At 36.3% G+C, this 19,631-nt stretch overlaps 3 protein-coding genes across 4 annotated transcripts in view; 1 reads left to right on the forward strand and 2 right to left on the reverse strand.

The window, feature by feature from the left end:
- Dnalig1 (DNA ligase 1) overlaps positions 1-19,631 on the forward strand; it is a 362,733-nt gene that overhangs the window by 236,775 nt on the left and 106,327 nt on the right. The window lies entirely within an intron of this gene.
- Positions 1-19,631, reverse strand: part of LOC110376650 (uncharacterized) — a 223,185-nt gene that overhangs the window by 147,013 nt on the left and 56,541 nt on the right. For both annotated transcript variants that reach the window (XM_064041620.1, XM_064041618.1), the window contains exon 2: positions 4,319-4,422. The gene's annotated coding sequence lies outside the window, so the exon portion shown is untranslated. The remainder of the gene's footprint in view (positions 1-4,318; positions 4,423-19,631) is intronic.
- LOC110376659 (probable basic-leucine zipper transcription factor F) lies at positions 14,281-16,656 on the reverse strand. The gene has a single exon (XM_021335221.3). The coding sequence runs from the start codon at positions 16,513-16,515 to the stop codon at positions 15,481-15,483; it is 1,035 nt and encodes a 344-aa protein (XP_021190896.3). The 5' UTR covers positions 16,516-16,656; the 3' UTR covers positions 14,281-15,480.

Here is a 19,631-nt window from a genome sequence, read left to right on the forward strand (position 1 = left end):
ATTAAGAGTATAATTATTTTATTAATGAACCGGTAAACCTGTTAAATAAATTCTACCTAATTTCACGCATTACAAAATGAGTTTTTATTTTTACAAATGATTCAATAAACTGGGTATTTCTGCGGGAAATATTCCCGCAAGGCTCCCGCTATGGGTGCAGCGTGAGGGAGTGTCAGACTCTAAGTACCACATACTGCAAAATTTTAGTCGACTGCTAGTTGTTTGGGCTCATAAACCAGTATGAAGATAAGTGGTACCTAGTAGTAAGCACGTTACAAAGATCAGGTAAATAGCCTACATCAGACACACTGAAATCTTTGATTAGAACTAAAAGTTTCTTTGAAAAAATATTTGTTACCCATCGATTTCTACATAATATGAAGTTCTATAAGGAGTTTTTAAAGTATAGTGAGGACCACGAGACTTGGCACGCCAGTCGCTTGGCGGGACTCGCCAGTACTTTGGCTCGCCACTGCCAGACATATGCCAAACTGCTTTTTAACATCCAGCAAATAATAATATGTGCATGTATGTGGTTTGGTCGAATTTGCTCATTTTTGGTGTGTTGTTATTGTTACTTGGATTGAAATATAATCGCGGTTGTGATGATGTAGCTTTTGGCTGTTTATATGCTCAGCATGTGAATTTCCCCCTTAAAAAGCTTACATAAAAGTATCTATTGCCATTGGACGACAGCACTATAACTTACAATATTACAAAAATTTCACTAACAACATACAATTCCGGTTTTCATAAAACAAATCTTTTCTTTAAAATAGGGGACATTCATAGTAAGTAAACAGTTGTTTTCAAAGAATAGACGTTTAGGTTGTCATTGAAACTGGGCCTGAATATTATGTGACTCCATTTTTTTCCACACACAAAGTTGTGGTTCACAATCAAGGTAACTTTCAAATAACTTCTCACTTTAAACACAAATCATTCTTTAGGTATTATCCCTGTTTCACAAAACTGCACAAAGTCTGGACTCCAAGCCTGTATAGACATCGAACATCTGATTAGCATTCACGACACGACTCCAACAGTTTAGTCAGCTTCCACCGTTTATACTGTTTGCTTGGCCTTCAGACCTTCTGGAAGCTTTGCGCATTGCACGTTTAGGACTTTAGTCGGAATTATTTAGGCTGAACTATTTCTTATTGGACAGGGGATAAATAACAAGAAAATAGGCTTTGTTTTAAAATATATTGGCAACAATTTTTTGGGTACTTATAGCCTAAACCTTTCTAGCTCCACAACAACTCTTACTGATTGCTACATGTATCTTATCTATGCCATAATTCTCAACTTTTGTGTCTTGAGGGACCTACCTCCTGTGCATTTTCAAAAAGTAGCCTATTAATATCTCCAATGTCCATCAACATCACCGTCATTTCAGTAGTTTTAAAAACAAAACAAACTCACGTTTGCAATCCTATTTACTAGTAGGGAAATCAGCTACAGTAATTGAGTCTGAATTTCCAATAAACGTTGTTTATCTGTCGTATCTGGTGTGAGCTAGTCAGACATTGTCAATGTGTAGCGAGCGCCCGATAATGCTGGGCATATGCCGCGGGCGATGCATGGTGCACTACCCTATTATATGGTTAATGTTCGATATTTCAAGCTGTTCATTGTAGTTATGAATGGAATATTATTTTGTCAACGTGAAAGATTTCCCACGAGATCGAAAGTTGGTGATTCCCATTATCAGGCGATTAGGTTTATTGAGATTGATCAGAAATTACAATAAATGTGAAATATTATAAAAAGAATCAGTACACAATCATAAGCGATTACTAATTTAAGTAGATACATACATATATTGTCAGGAATACATGTAAACTGCACCTTGGGGCAATAAGCTGAAAAATATCAACATCAGACATATTGCACTGACGAGACTCGTGGCTACGTGACAAACGCATATATATTAATTATAACACCGGACAAATTATAGGTAAATAAGCCTTATCACAACTAACGCAATAATTTAATTGTTAAATTACGTAATTGGTGTGATCTCATTGTAAAGATAAAACTACCTAGTGAAGTTCCAATCATTTGAGTGAACAAAACTAACATAACAATCAAGATCTAATTAATAGTGAATGCATATCTATAGATATGACATAACTATTGTCTGTGACATAATTACCTGAGCGGGTTGTCACGTGGCCGATCGCATCGACTCAATGCACCACACTATTGTATTAGCCACGCACCACCGCTGAGGGGAATTATTGTCAAACAATACTGCAGTGTTCAATCACTCGTGACAATGATAATATCAGATCTGTAGCGGAATGCGCACTGTGTGGCCATCCAATAGCTTTCACAATACATTCCAATTCAATTGCAGTTTAATTAGAGTAATTAATAAGCCAGTGATTAATACGTCGGTTTCAGTACAATGGGATTCTGTTGTATTGTTGACGCTGTTTGCATTACAAATGTGGTGAGCTTCGTGGCCACAGCTTCGCGAGACTTTGTTTGTCTCGGTTAAAACTAGAACAACGTACTCTTCTGGCCTAGAATAATAATTCACGAACTTTTAACTCAAATTTTCTTGAGTAGAGAAATTCGACGGCAGAAACAATTTGTTTTCTTATTGTCTCGTGAAAAGAATCCATAATGAGTGTTATGTTATGAGTATTTAGGTAAATAAATAGGCATATTTACATCTTTATGTTCGTGTTCCATAGTTAGATAGTTGTATAGACACAAAGTGAATTTCTCTTAATCCAGTGACCATAAAATTAACTCTATAGAAACTAACCAACAAATAGATCTTGCTATATAATTATGAAACAAGTCAATGCAAATCCGTCAAGTCACAATAAGTCCGAAAATCGTCGTCTTACAATAATTCCTACAGCGACTTTCTGCGAAGAGTTCACCATCTCATCTCAGTGAGTTAACTCGCACAACTTCTCAACAATACCTTCAAAAACTAATTTCCTTTCTTTTACACTTAGATGTACGGAATGAAAACGAAAACTTTATCTCAGGGCCACTTGACTAACTTTTTGGATCCGAGATAGGCAACACCCGGGAGGTACGACGATACGACTCGTTAAAAACAAAATTCGTTTGGACAAGTTTAGGCGGAGCCAGGTGACGGGAGGTATTTGTGGACTCGCGAAACGGCATTCAGTAGTGTGGAGGAGGAATGTAGCAAACTTGTCAGTTGGAAGGAATGCGAGAAGGCTGTCTTACTGTGAGAGACTAAGTTTAGTCTCAGTAAATATTGATGAACTCCACGATTGTTGAACCGTATTTTTAGGACGCGAAACTTGTGCATCTAGACGGCACTGCAGAACCGTAATGAATGCGATTTCGCAGTTTTAAGTTTCCTTCCTAAAAAAAGAGGTATAATAAGTTTGACTGCTATTCTCTAAGGCATCGTAGCCCTATTAATGAAACGGCTTAATTGATGCATTTTTAATACATGAAAGTTAGTTTTAGTAGTGGTAGGGTAGGCACACCGACATGTTTAATTCAAGTCTAACAATATTCTAATCGGTTTTTAAAGTAAAAGTATAATTTTAATCATATTAATGTTTGCTTCTTGCGATGGCGTTTTTCCTGAAACTTCAGTTTTCAGGAATTTTGTATATTTGGCATGATCTTGCAATTTACATAATGAATGCACTCTCGTCATCGATGACACTCGGTGGTGGAAACGCTTACCTGTTCAATTATAATAATTATGCACTTTCGCGATTTATGTATTTTGCGGTTGTTTCAAAGGTATTAACATAAAGGTAACCTAACAAGTTAACGACCCTTGGTAAGTTGAAAATTTCTCCCGACATCGGAATAATATAAATATTACATATACAATGAGTTCAGTAACTTTCCGTAAGGTTTGCATAATTCGTCAATGCTGTGGGACCTTTTTATTATGTAGTTTCTTCAAAACATCTAAAACACTATTGAACACAGATTCTTCCGATTACTGCGGTAGATACTTTTTGTATCGTTTTTTTTTTTCATCTTCTGTTTATAAGTCGGTTATCAAGACCAGTCAGTCTTTTTAATCCACTCAAAGAAATATAGTAAGTAGCAGTAAGGCATGAAGAGCGATCTGATTTACCTACAAGCACTTAGCGAAAGTAAATTTATTTTTCTCCTTAATAGCATCTATTGCTCCTTTATTAGCATTTAAGAACATATCTGAACTTGAACAAATAATAACTGTAGGTCAGCTTATGATTTGGTACATTTCCCTTTATGTACGTATAGTTACCTATACTCTGGGTGGTTACTTCTTGTAATCATAAGTGGTTATGCTGTACTGGTCTACTGAACTTACGGAGCGGGGCGAGTGAGGTGCGGGGTGGAGCGGGGGCGGGGCGCGGCGCAGGCGGGCCAGGGCGCTCAGCAGCCCGTCCGTGGTCACGCCGCCCGTCCCGACATCTGCAACAACGAGTACACCGGATTAATTAGCTACTATTACCAAAGAAAGCAGATAAATTACCATCTTGGAAGACAGTGTTGAAAATAGGCCGAAAAACAGCACATAACATCAAAATTTAGTTACATTATAAGACAGACATCAACCAAAAACCTTAACTTCCTAGGGGTTCTTCGCTGCAAAACCATTTAAGTCAAGTTCTTTCCAAACTTGCAACTAACTTCGCGCTTGTGACCCATATATACCCCGGAATCGGTGCAGGCATACCATCCACTCTTAATGCGACTAAAATGCTGATCATGATCCTCAAATATGAAGGCCTGACGAAATAGATAGCGTTCAACTAAAAATGATATGGAGACAAAAACATAGGTAAAGGTAGCGTTAGTAACTATTATTTACCATTAAATATTAAACAATAAAATTATAACTCATAAATCTGTAAAATAACATTATAAATTACCTCTCTATTATACAATAATTTAACTTAAAGCCGATTACGATAAATGCATGAGGTAACAACGCATTTGCGGTTAGTTTAGCTAATATTCCTGTAAATAACTGATATCACTGTCTGACCGCTTGGATCGTACGTGATCTCGTTCAGGACAGCTGCAATCGATAAAAATAATACCTACACTGATATTTTAAAGCCCAATAAATAGTTGTGTTGACTGTTGCACTTTGTTACTTTTTGTTTGTAGCCAGTAGTCCAGAAGAAATATTTCACATCATGGTGCCGTACAACGGGGGAATCACGCGATAAGAACTATTTATCTGATCTGAAATAATTTCAGTGTCTAAATAGCCCATTTGTTGAGAAAGGTTATATCATACACAGTCTATAATTGTCAATCGGGACCGGGACAGTCCCGAGTTTTGGTTACTCAATCACATAAGGAAACTAGACTTGATGAAAGGTCGTTCTTAGGAAAGGTGACGACATAATTTGTAGGCATTTGACGTTATTAATTAATAAGCCTTTGATAATGATAGCAGTAGTCACAGGAAAAGATTTCAGTTTTCAGGAATTGATGACCAACACCAATATGACCGCAATCAAAGCTCTAAAATATTTCAGTTTAAATACTTCTCGGTAATATTAATATCCACGGTTTAGTAAGTGTAAAAACCAATGAAATGCACTAATAAAAATAAATTAATGATTTGATATTTTAATAAATTTTCCCATGGGATCATATAGCACCTTATATGCATTTACTGAGTAAAGGTGATGGTAATGGTAAACTTTGTTAAGTACGTTGTATGGGGGAATCTCAGAGGTTTCTGTACCGAATTTGAAGATTTTCGAGAAGGAAATCGCATTATTTGTGTCAGAAGTTAAATAAGTAGTTTAAAATATGATTTAAGCGAATAAACTACTGCTCACCACAGCCTTGATGAAGCAGAAATCTCATTACATTTTCCTCTAATTAGCTCTGTGAAAACTGAATAGAAAACTTGTAGAAACACATGAGAGCTACATGCAATTAACTAGCAAATTAGTTTAGCAGTACCCGGCGTGTTGGCAAACGGTTGCAACTCGCGTGTTCGAGCGCCGAGGGCTATTCACCTAATAAACTTCACAGTTGCGAGTTGCAACTGTTGGCGAATCAGCGATAAATGAATTTCTGCAATAGACAGTTGATAAGGTGAATGTTGGTTTTGCAATAGAGTACAGCTTAGTTGTGTGTACTTGAAAGGTAATAACATGCTGCATTGAGTTTTCTGAGAAACTTTCATGTATGTGACGGGCTTTATTAGAAAGTTACAAACTGTTTTCTAAAACATAAACTTTTGAGAATATGTTGGTCATACATTTGTCTTGAAAACTCGAAAAATCGATAACGATCCATCTTGTTAACGGGCTCCGTGACCTATGTTTTCAGATATATTTGCACAATGATCGAGTCAGCAAAAACTTTTCGAATTTCCCCTTTCCAAAAGCAATACCAAAAACGTCAAGGCTCCATTCAATATCAACCAGTTCCAAAATAATAAAGGAACCCAAAAAAGGCAAACCGCTGTGACGTCACACACAAGCCTCCGCTGACGAACAAACTGCTTCACCCAAAATATGTAAATTATTCATCACAACTACCAATCTGAATTCAACCTTATACATAAATAGGTAAGGTATATATTCCTTTGCGGAAGTGAAGGAATAATTTAGGGTTGGGTAAGGTCTTTATTAGACCGTTTTACTTATATCAAGGTGCCTTCGCAAAATGGTCTATTCAGGTGAATCTATTTTGCTATCAATACTTTTATTTAGCGAAGAGATATTTTGTGACCAAGTCTTGCTTATTTAATCTAAATATATAAAACTCAAAGGTGACTGACTGACTGACATAGTGATCTATCAACGCACAGCTGAAACCACTGAACGGATCGGGCTGAAATTTGGCATGCAGGTAGATGTTATGACGTAGGCATCCGCTAAGAAAGGATTTTGATCAATTCTACCCCCAAGGGGATAAAATAGGGGATGAAAGTTTGTATGAAACTTGCCCACGCAGACGAAGTTGCGGGCAACAGCTAGTAATAAATAAGAAAGTAGCTCTTTCCGTCTGTTTGTATTTGTCCATCGCGTTTTTAAGCCAAAACACTGAACTTTTTGATACACATTTACTGATAATATAATCTATTACCTTAGAAAGTACTTATGCATTTTGCCCTTTTGCGGTAAAAAAATTCCTCTGGACGCGGAAGAAACGGGAGGTGTATTATAATAATAATAATAATGTCTGGACACATTTTCACACACGGTCGGTTAGCCCCATGGTAAGTTATTAATTAATTAGCTAGGGTAAACAAAGTCAAATATCTAGGGCATGTATTGACCACTGGCCTCAAAGATGATGACGACATTGATAGGGAGCGGAGGGCGTTGTGTGTGAGAGCAAACATGATTGCCCGCAGATTCAGACGTGCCTCTAAACAGGTCAAGAGCACTATATTTACTGCTTACTGCACGTCCTTTTACACCTGCAGTCTGTGGGTTCATTACACTCAAAAATCATACAGCGCCCTGCGAGTGCAATATAATAATGCATTCAGGATATTGATGGGGTTGCCCCAGTACTGCAGCGCATCGGGGATGTTTGCTGACGCTCACGTACAGTGTTTCTACACAGTGATGCGGAAACGGTGTGCTTCCCTGGTCCGTAGGGTGCGGGGCAGCGCCAACAGTATCCTGTTGATGATCGCAAGTAGGCTCGATTGTGTGTACGTAAATCACTGCTGTAGAGTTTCAGCGGGGCCTGTCACCTTGCAGCAGTGACGTCTCGAAAAAGTTTGTTTTGTGTAGTACTAACATAGTTTATAAGTATAATAATTGTTACTAACACTATGAGTCCTGTTTGTTTCGTTTTGTTTGTCCATATGTATAAATATTGTGTATTTGTGTATTTGTGTAATACTAACATAGTTTATAAGTATAATTGTTACTAACACTATGAGTCATGTTGCTCGAAATAAATGTTTAAATAAATAAATAAATTAACTTGTGTTATGGGAGCTAACACAACTGATAAACTACATATAGCTACATATATACATATTTATAAATACATATTGTAACACCCAGACCACGGCCAACAAACATGCTCATCACACACATGTCGACCGAACCGGGAATCGAACCCGGGACCTCAGGTTCGGCAGTCCGGCATGGTGACCATTGCGCCATCGAGGTTTACTGTTACTGTTACAATATTTTCGTAAATATGTGCGTAATTATGAGTAATGTTTTCCTTAGAAGTTGGTCGTGTTTATTTAATGCAATTACGTCTTCACTACATAACTGCACCATGACTGTTTCACGTAGTGTTCCGTAATCTGTGGTTTTACCGATCACAAGAAAGCCAAAAGGTCACGTATTTGAGTTTTAAGGTTTCTCTTGATTTTTGATGTCACTGAGAATATATTAGCAGCTATCTGATAGACAATAGAAGCGAAAAAGGTTGTTGGTGTTCACTCAGAAATTGTCAAAAATTTATAATAGACTGCTGCAGGTAAGTACCTATGCCAAAATATGCAGATATTCGTTTACGGTATACAGGTCAGGCAAGATTAGACCATATGGTTCTTTTTTTTCCCATGGCAAAATTCATAAAATAACCCCTCCCACCGTGGGTTAGAAGCGGTGACGGAGTGTCAGAATTTTACTGACTAAAAATCCATCGTGGTCCTCCGTAAGCCTTTTATGTACCAGGGTCGCGGTAACTCTTTCAAACAATCCCACAGCCCCGGCAAGCGTTTACCCTGCTGGGTCCCGCTGGGGTTTTCAGACCATATGGTTCTGTAGGTTTGACAGTAACAATTCCGTCGTGTATGCGAATTTGACAGCCACACAATCGGCTTTCTATCAATAGGAATCTTTCTGACTCACGTCACAGTGGCAAAAACCTCTAATTAAATCACTAAGTTCGATAACACAGAAACCCAGATATACCTACTAAATTAAAATAACCGGTTCTCTGTAAATAAGAATTTATTTTTGATAAAATTTGACGCCATATTGACGACGTGGGAAGATCATTTGTTTACTATTCGAAAAACATAATAATTGTTTACCATAGATTATTCACGAACCCTATGCTTATTTTTTTATTTACCACGGAAATAGTAAATAATCACGCTGGTACAAGCTGATAATGTATTTGATATAATTACGTACAAAGTTGACGTAAAACAGACAAGTACGATTTGATTCGTTAGAAAAATAACACAAATGTTTATAAAAAATATCAACATAGGGTGAGTCAACCTCACGCGCGCTCTAATGATTCCAAAAGGTGAGATACATGGACCAGGCTTTTCCCAACTATGTTGAAGTCGGCTTCCAGTGTCGCGGCTGCGGCTGGATTAGTTTTTACATAGAGCGACTGTCTATCTGTCGTCTACAGGGCCCCGATTCTCCTAATTTTACTTAAGCGTCATGCGATTCACGTTCGACTCGATTCGACTGAGATCCGATCCCGACTCGTTTACGATTGAAGCGTATGTGGCATTCCGCAATTTTTTCTTTGAAATAAACGTTTTTATCCTTTTCTGTCATACAATAATGGATCATTTTGTCTGCAAATGATTTACGATTGCAAAATGATTGTACAGCAAACTACCGTATAGACCAAAATCACCAAAATAGACCAATCGCACACCAATCAAATGTCAATCGAATACGATTGGTCTTTCATTACTAGCAGAATGCCCGATATGGTCAAAACGGCTATTGCGATCATATTGCGATTCGATTTCTATTAGATTTTGACATTATTAACTTAGGAGAATCGGGGCCCAGTACAGCATATTTAGTAGGTAATTAAAACGGTAACAGTTATAACATAGTTTTCTGTTGCTTTACATTTTAAGGTAACTTTATAGAAATACTTTTGCACTTAATACCAGCAATCATCGTCATTAAATGTATAGTGTCTATATACTTAGGAAGAATCAGAGTTATCCTGGAATCAAACCCCTGATTCTTGCCTCACAGGTTCTAATTAACTACTAGACCACCAGACATTTTTTTTTGTTTTGTCTTGCCTACTATTATCGAAATATTCGGCATTCGTTAGTGAAGCGCCTTTGCGAATGACAATCAGCTTGACAATGGTCAGGAAGTAGCCAGGGTGACCACACCGGCACTCGGAGGCAATACTAAACAGCTCGCAGAAAAACAACGGATTTCCCTCAGGCGTGGCCACCATGCAGCCAGGCTCGGACTTGACCGCTGACGGCACACATTTGAATATTACATAGACTGCATCATAATAAAATACCCTTATCGGGTTACCCTTCTGCGAAAAATGAAATAAAAACTGGATTTTTTAATACAAAATAATTTATTTACGATAACATTAGGCATAAATAAACTTAAACTACTAATGTATTAGTTAACAATCTAAAAAACTAAGTGGAACTTAAAACTCTATTAAACATAAACATAAAAATGATTGAGTAATCCTGAGCAAACTAATATTTTGACTTAATTTATAGCCAAATAAGGCCATTAAGAAAATATCAGCAAAGTTAATATATATGTATTACATGAACTTTACAGCCTAGTTACAATTATGTCGACTACATAATAATCCAACAATTTGTAATGGCACTATTTTGAAGACTTCTTAACATGACATGCTCACTCGTTTGTTTATTGCTGTGGAACGCAGGGGTTGACACTACCAATTGGTACTCTTATTTTGCCCAGACAGCTTGAGGCGTCGAGGCCCTGTCTGTCTTCCAGCTCTTTAAGTGTTTTCTCTGTTATCATATCAATTGGTGCCTGCTCTAAATTCACGTTATCTTCAGTATCCTTGGCTTCCTCATTTTCTTCAGTTGCCAACAATTCCACCGATGGAGTAGTAAGTCCAACCGTAGCTTCATGTTTTCTCACATCTTCATACTTTAATGTTTCTGGCACGGCTTCAGTTGTGTTGTCTTCAACAGCAGTTATTGTGTTCCTCGACATTGTGTCCTCGATATGTTCATGAGTTGGTCTATACCTCGCGGCGACAGCACTCACGAATATCAGGATCAACGCAGTTTTCACTTCCATTTTATTATATTTTTAAGTATTTGGACTTGACTTAATTCCTTTCACTGATGGTTAGAGCGAGTGAATTCGAACTGAAGTAATTACTACAAACCATATATTATATAGTCCGTGAGTACCTGCATTTTTGGTACGTTGACGTACATTATGAAGTCATACAGAAAATGTCAAGTGATGATTCGCGCAAGTTGTAAGTTCGCTCTTATCACTGCAGGTATGTGTACTTGAGGTAAGGAATGTTAGGAACACACCAGCGGACTTATCGTTGGGTTTTTCGGAGTCGCTACGTTTGTTTCTTATGCCACATCGATACTTTGACCCAATGTCTGTCTAGACATTGCGTCGACTGTCTTTGATACACGTTCAAAAGAGAGGAAAATGAAAGGGGGCATCTTGGACACCAACTTTGCGTCTAATATGGGCCATAATTTGAAATGATCAAACTACTGCAAACACACTAAAAAACAAAACAATATGTATAAAATTCTGTGTCTGGAAAATGCAGCTATGTTTATCTCACCACCGACTTCTGGACCGATACAACACACGGCAGACTGAACAGTCGGCCAACAGTTGACCCAATAGTTGTCAATTTTTTCTCTAAAGAAAATCTTGATTTCAATCCCGATCTTTGCAAAGTGCGTACAGCCATTTATCTTCATACAGATTTAAGAGCTGAAAAAAACTATCGGGCGACTAAAAGTTTGCACCATGCGGGTACTGTAACTAACTAACTACGATATACCTGCCTACGCGTAATCCTTATTTCTATAAAAATAATTAGGTAGCTACTAACTGTAATAAATATGAGAAACCTAAATGGAAATAAAAATAAAGTTGCGTAATGTTATCCTGAAACCTGAATCATTGAGCTGAGGTAATGCAAGTTTTCAGAACTCCCCGTCTTTGGACTTTGAACCTCAAGTGTAGGAACAACCAGTCGTCTAAAATTGTATTTAAAAATTCTTGGATGTGTTAAAAATATGTAACGTATTCCGTCAGCTTTTTTCCTAAGGCTAGTTACTTTTACTTCTTTTGGGACTAACTACTTCCCGCAACCCCGATAAAAATAGCATGATTATGCGATATACCATGTCATTTTCAAGTTTTTACGTGACAGGGTAACAAATACTTAAACTTTCGCTAATACTAGTATGAAAGCTCTTAACAGACTTTTGGAAAATCACACTATTTTGCATAACTTCATCACAGAAAACGCAAAAGTCATGCATGTAAACAAATATTATTCACGAAAAGTACCTGCCCCTACTGAGAATCAGAACTTAATATAAACTGACGAATAAACGCGAAGTTTCATAATATTTTCTAAGTTGAATCACAAACGTTGCAACGTTGTGTAAGGCACGTCTCACGCGCGTCATTTTTCTTTAAGGTGATATGAATGATTCCGCTGTTGACGAGAAATACAAATAATAAGTATTTTTAATTAAGTTAACTCTGATATTATCTTATCATTTGGGTAGCAATAATATGCCTCAATGTAAGTTTTGTTGTTTTTGTTTAACTTCCGAGGTACATACATAGGTACATTTGTATTGACATCACCATGTTTTTATCTTACTTTCTCGTTCCATTTACCCGGACAACTCAATAGCCCCTGGGTTAGACTGGTTGTCAGACTTTCTGTCTTCCCTGACTACCGACTTCTAAGTTCATGTGACTGCTAATGATTTTATATCATACGATATGTTGAATTAAAACTAGGAAAATATTCAGTAGCTGTCTCAATGCTCGATAAAATAATGTATACTCGAGTATAAACAATAGACTGCGTACTTAGCAACGTATTTTGGACGATGCGTAAAAACTCTTCCTGTAGTTATTTCTGTAAGTCATCTATAATTAACATTGTTATATAAAACCTCCATGACTCTCGGTTCTTAGCAACAAAAAGCTGACTCAATGGCTCCGTGATGATAATGACTTCTCAACAAGTTATTGTTCATACTATTATAGTTTTTACTATGTATTGTACACTTGAAGATTATGCTTGGATAATTTATTAATCATTATGTTAAACCAATGTATTATGGCATCTGCCTAGCCTATTAACAACTGTGTTGGGGTCGGCTTCCAGCCTAAACTGAGGAAGATGAGTACCAGTGTGCCACATGGAGCAACTGCCTGCTTGACCTTCTCAACGCAGCTATCCCTAGTAAACTGATACCTCTTGGTGACACTGGTTGTCAACTTTATGGTTTCCGTCTACCCATGACGACAGACTTTTTTTCAAATGATCCTTCTCTTTGTCGGTTAGCAGCGTGAGGGAGTGTCAGAATCTTACTGACTAAAACCCATCATATTCCTTCTTAAGCCCTTCATGTACCAAGGAAATGACAGCCGTTATCTAGGATGCACTCGCTAGCATTTGATGGTGACCCATCATCAGGTCACTTGTTAAGTTCAGCTCAACCATGACCCTGTAGCATTGTAGTTAATTTATTTCAGTACTTACTAACAGTTCACAGACTACTAGTACTGGTAGGTCTGACCATTGAATATATTTTATGTAGTCAGTCACGTTGAGTTCAAAGTGCGAACAGAATCATAAGTAGGTAATCGCACCTGCATTGTTTTTATGTCGCATCTCAGCTTTATAATTAGAATATTAAAATATGCGGCAAGACCTAGATACAATGTATGTATGTAGATACCCTAGCCATTTATCCTACTAAGTATTAAGTATAATTTTAAATCTTGCTATACCGCAAAGCTAAGTTTTTATGTTCGTCACATTATTTACCGGTACTAGACGTATTGTATAAAACTGACAAATATGTTTGAACAGGTTGATCTCAGGAACTATTGGACCAATATGGATATTTTTTTCAGTGTTGAATAACCCATTTCTGTATGCTCCAAGAAGTCTATAGATATGATATTCATCCGGCTATTAATCTGGAATCTAGTAATGTTATAAAAACTGTCACACTGACCGAGGTTTTTGACAAGAAGGAGAAGGGAGCAAGAAGGGTCAGATGTTTTTATCCAGGTGCGGGAAGTATACTCAAAACAACGCAGGAACCAACTAGTATAATAATATAATGTTATATGTACGTTATTGTCCACGTGTTCAAGCATTCTGTATAATTTAAAGTAATTATTATCTACTATGTAATCATCTTGTCGAGTGTTATATAAATTATTCATTTACTGTGTTCTCACAACAAAACAATAAATTAATATAATTCATGAATACCTCGCAGCGGGGATTTTTGCTATTAGCTATATATAATCTTATGTTTAAATTGGGTTTTAACACAAAAAATAACACGTGCTTAATTTAGGAATTTTATTTTCTTTATTCCAATTCGAAACTTAAAAGTACTTAAAATCATATTTAAAGCTTGAACAATGTTAACAACCATTAACAGTCATATTCCAATTGAAAATTCATATTTGTGGATCCCCATTAATACAACTTAATTAAAACAACCAATTACGATAAATACAAACAAACATTCTGAATGTGATTCGATTTTACAATGATAATAAACTACGAAGCTAATTATACTGATTTCTCATTAAAGATCTTGGAAACGTTGAATTTAAAGTCAAAGTATTTATTATTTGTACAATACAACATTGCATACTATTTTACATACATAGGTATTCTTCCTTGCATAAACTTGTTTGTTTAGGTAATAATAACTGCCTTATCAAACTGAAATCTTTACAATTTTGGTTTTAGCTTGATAACTTGACACAAATAAGCTAATGTTGACCACTTTTGATAACAGATATATTTTTTTACATTAATAGAACATTATCTTGAATATTAAAAGTTATCATAGTGCATTAGAGAGAAAATTAAATTAGAAGTTAAAAGTTAGGCAACGATCTTTCACATTGAAAGCCTGTATGATGTCATAGCACGGCACTTCGTTAGTGGATCAACGTCAATATCAGTCACAAACATATGACATTGACGAAAACAACTTTTATTATACAAAAACCCAAACGCTACCACAAATACATATTTTATATCGTTTAATATGTTAATTATGGTGATACAACTTATAAACACGAGGACTTGTATAAATGATTGTAAACACGGCTTAAAATATACAGGGTTTTAATAGTTATTGTGTTTTTGTACTCATTTTGGGTCGCCTTATAAATATTAAGCGTTTGTTACCTAAGAATTCTAGAACCAATGTTTAATTTTAGCTTCTTATTATTTAGGAACTATACAATCACAATTTATCTAAAGAATCCAACGAACCACTACTATAACATTCTTTATCTACACACTTCCGAGAATTTGATTTAGTAAATATCTAAACTCTTATATTTCCACTAAAATCTGTCTCGGCACAATGACCTCACACAATTGCTATTCCGAGCACTTTCATAATACTGCGAAAACATTTCAACTCAGACACCTTCAATCTATCTGTCCACAGGAGTCAGCAGAACTGATCTATCTCCCTTTGCCATATCACTGAACTTAAAGTCACATATCAATTACAGGTCTTCACGAGTCACGGGTGACGCATCTGTCTCCAACCTTGACCTTCCCTTGAGGACAGGCGTTACCTGTAAAAGCAGCTCTATCATCAAGGTTAACCAGGGTCGTGGTCTCCACAATCTTGTCATCAGCATTCCCCCAAACCCATCTGTCGTCATCCACAGCCTTTTCTGGTTTCACTTCTATTTTAGGAGTGACTTCGTTGTCTTGTGTAGTTTTGGTTCCGTATCTAGGCTCGTTGGTTTCATTATTAAAACGATCCACAGTGGCATTGGGTTCGCTCCTAACCTTGTTATTGTCACTGCTATAATTCGTGTTTACATCAATTTGGTTTGTTTTGTTATTATAAACGGATGTGTTGTTTGTTTTCGTTGGGAGATAAATCTTATCAGCACCTTGTTTTGGAGTTAAATAGTTGAAATTACTGTTAGAGTCGATGCTTCTAGTAGTAACATTAGCATTGTCTTGGTTAAAACCGTGCTGGTCATAATTCCAGGTAATTTGTTCATTAATGACAAATGTACGGTTGACGTCATGCGATTGTGTGCTAATGTCTGAAACATGCCCATTCCCTTCTGTTTTATTTGATTTATTAGTTTCATTAATTTTATTGACAGCTTCATCGTTCTTCGACACTGGCCGACTTACAGTACCTGTATCATATTTTCTATTTTGATCGGAATTTTGGAAAAATATGAAGTTCTTCGTTGGTTGAGTGACGGCCACTCTGTTCAATGGGAGCGGTCTGTAATTCCTTTGGTTTGGGAACTGATAACTGTACTGCACGTCGGTCCAACGCCACTCATTGCCGTTAATTACAGGTCCTTGGTTCAACACATCACTTGACACAACACCGTCAGATTTCCTCGGTAATACGTAAGTTTGCACAGGTCGCCGTCCATTGCTGTTCCCGGTCGAATAAATACTGTCCGTGAGGGGAGCGATGGGGAGATATTCTCCATAGCTCTCGTAAACATCGTACCGATGCGTCGTGAACGCTAAACTTGTTGTGAACACCGATAACAGTACCACTGGCAACATTCTCACTGATAATTTGATTATTGTCTGTTTCGTAATTCGAATCACGGTTCGCGGTGCGTCACGCGCGGTTGTTACAAGACGTGCGTGCGCGCCGGTGTCTCGCTATTCACTGTGAAGGACGCTGTTTACTTAACGCTCTTCTCAAATATTTCCGACATCTAGTAGTTGATCCTAGTGACGTAGAGATGGGAAACGTCGATAAATTACGAGATAAGGTTTAATTAGGATTGTGTTGTTATAAAAATATCAACCAAGTATAGCCAACTCATTTCCTGTTGCAATTTAATTATATGTAGGTAAATGCATTGAGGAAAATTATGTAATTGCTTAAGGATACTATACTTAAGGAACAGGAAAACAAGCAATGCTAAAATGTATTAATTATGCTTCGTAATTGTTAATTAAAAATCTAAATCATAACTCATTTAATGAAACTTGGCTGCAAAACAGCACTTTTCGAACGTCAAGAAAAAACAAAAGACAGCCCCCAAAACGCCCACAACAGTGACCGAGATATATTTGCATCGCTTTTTATCGATATCTAAAAAATATTACTATGGCTGCTAACGTATGTGGCACATCCCTAAGTATTACTAGTTTGTTTGAAAACAAGTACCAATATTGTACTAAAAGTTCATCAAACAATTATTTATAAAGATTAGCAATTATGTTTTTTTCCACAGTAATCGTTAATTGTTTTTTAGGCCAGTTGGGTAAACAAGGCCTACATATTTGTTTATTTGAAACGGATCGATAAGAAAAACAATAAACAAGTGAATTTAGGAGGTGATGATCGATTCCATCAGTCAGGATTGACTTGACTGAATTCGTAATCCTATAATATTATGTAGAAAAGTACTATTTTTTCATCTGAGCTTCTAAAATCATTCGATTGAAAACTTTTGGCAGGGCTTGCACAAAATAGTCGACAATGATCACGCTTCGCCGACCTGTCACATCTAATAACTAGTGAGTCAGTGAGATGTCTCTTGGATGTCACGATGAGTCAACTCAAATCTCTTTGATGGGTTTTCCTCTAACTTTATCCTCGGGTTGCAATCGTAAAAGGGTTCTGTGAACTATGAAGATATGCACTGTATTTTGTCACAAATATTTTCCCAGTACTGCGTTGGAATTTGGTACCTCTATACGGCTTTTATACCTGACGGGATATTATAATAACATGACAGACATTTAACAGTCGTTACCAATATCTATTCATTTGGATACTAGAGAGATAAAATCGAAATTAAATCTCTGGTAACCCAAACAAATATAGATAAAATATTGGGAAGACATCAAGAATATGACATGAAGTAACATTGTAGTAATATTACGACGGCATATTCTTTAAAAGAGGTAATTTATACAACAATGTAAGTAAATAAAATACATTAATTGTTTTCCGCAGAAACAGTTGATTGTCCTCAAAGTAAATATTGCCTTATACGGAGAGTGCATTTTGCGTCACTCACGTAGCGCTGCAACGAGGAATGTACGTAAGTGACGTAACGATTAGCTGCACGTTTTAACGTTTTTTAAATAGTGACGTTATGATAATCATCATGAAAAATGTATGTTAGTGACATATTAAAGGGATGATTTTTGGTAAGATATATGAGATCGCAAGACGCATCGCAAGAACTTGTTGAAATTGACTTGCATACAATTCTGTGAATATAGGTAATGTCAAGATTGAACTTACATGATGATTTACCACAACATACCATAATTTCTAAAAGTAAATATTTTCCAAGCAAATGTAAAATAATTAACATAAAATAGCGATGGTAAGTCAACTTACCTAGATGATAAATAAATGACATAAATAATATAATTAAACAATATAAAATACAGGATAATATAAAAGCTGACGTAACTATAATGATGTAATTAAAATTATATGAGCGATAGTTTTTTAATCTACAGCTCGCAGTCACCGTGACGTGTCATATGATGGATCACTAGCAACTTTCCTGGTACTACTTGTCGGCAGTCGGTAAAAGTACTAACGTCACAGTCGACATTGAACCACTATTGTAATTACTGTAACTTAAGCTCGTGCGAGAATTATGCACATATTAATATTGTGCATTAATGTATGTATTAATTGCCAATGAGTTATTATAAAACAGTTTTAAGACAAAGAAAATTATTTATTACGCAAGTTAAACAGGATACAGACAGTTTGTGTGTTTGTCCCTTCATCATACGGATGCATTCGAACGATATCCAATGAATCGGTAATATAACTAGTACATGAAATACTAGAGCCAGCTTTTCATCTGGGTATCGGAAGGAATTAACTCTGAAAGCGCGTGAAACTACTGGCAGAAGCATATCAGCTTATTTTACAATCGATTTATTTCTTCACCTCTTGGTATTTAGTATGTCAATATTTTTATTACATTAAAACTAAGTATTACTTATGTATAACAAAGAGCGTAAATGGCTCGCAAGTCGCGAACTACATATATGAGGTCACAAGTTCTATTCTCGGCACTAGAAAATTGTTACAGGGTTTTTCTATAAATTAGGAAATTCCTAAGAAATTCCATAGTTGATGAGAACTTGCTGATGTCTACATATAACATGAGACTTAGTAATTTATAACATAAAATAGTCTATGAACCACTTTCTAAAAGTTATTCGCAATAAAATGATTTCTGATTAGCATAAACCCGTTTCTCGATAACATATAGTAATTTATTTTATAATTTTGTTTATTGTATATGGACGATGATAGTTGTTTATGACTCAAAATTAATTTAATTTTATTATTTCGCTGAGTCACAAGAAACATCAAAACATATGCACTGCCAAAAATGGCGATCGCGTCATAATTAACGACCACAAGGATAACTCATTATCTGACTCTATCTTGTCATAATTTCGTAACAAATGCATAAGTTGGATAATTATTTTCTCTGTTTCTTGTTTTCAGAACAACATTATCATTTCTTTTTTTTTAAGGAATTTGAACTGAAATATTTTTTAACAGTTGTGGTGACGTATTGGTCAAACTACAAACTTTTAAAAAACATCTTGGACACCATGAACGAAGGAAAACCTCTTGAGGAAACTTCCGCTTCCCGCGCACGTGGTGATTGGCCTGT

This window comes from Helicoverpa armigera, chromosome 25 (assembly GCF_030705265.1).
Source record: "Helicoverpa armigera isolate CAAS_96S chromosome 25, ASM3070526v1, whole genome shotgun sequence".
NCBI classification, from domain to species: domain Eukaryota; kingdom Metazoa; phylum Arthropoda; class Insecta; order Lepidoptera; family Noctuidae; genus Helicoverpa; species Helicoverpa armigera.

What these genes read in the sequence shown, in the direction of transcription:
- LOC110376659 (XM_021335221.3), bottom strand. Translation starts at nt 16,515, where the DNA reads ATGTTGCCAGTGGTACTGTTATCGGTGTTCACAACAAGTTTAGCGTTC.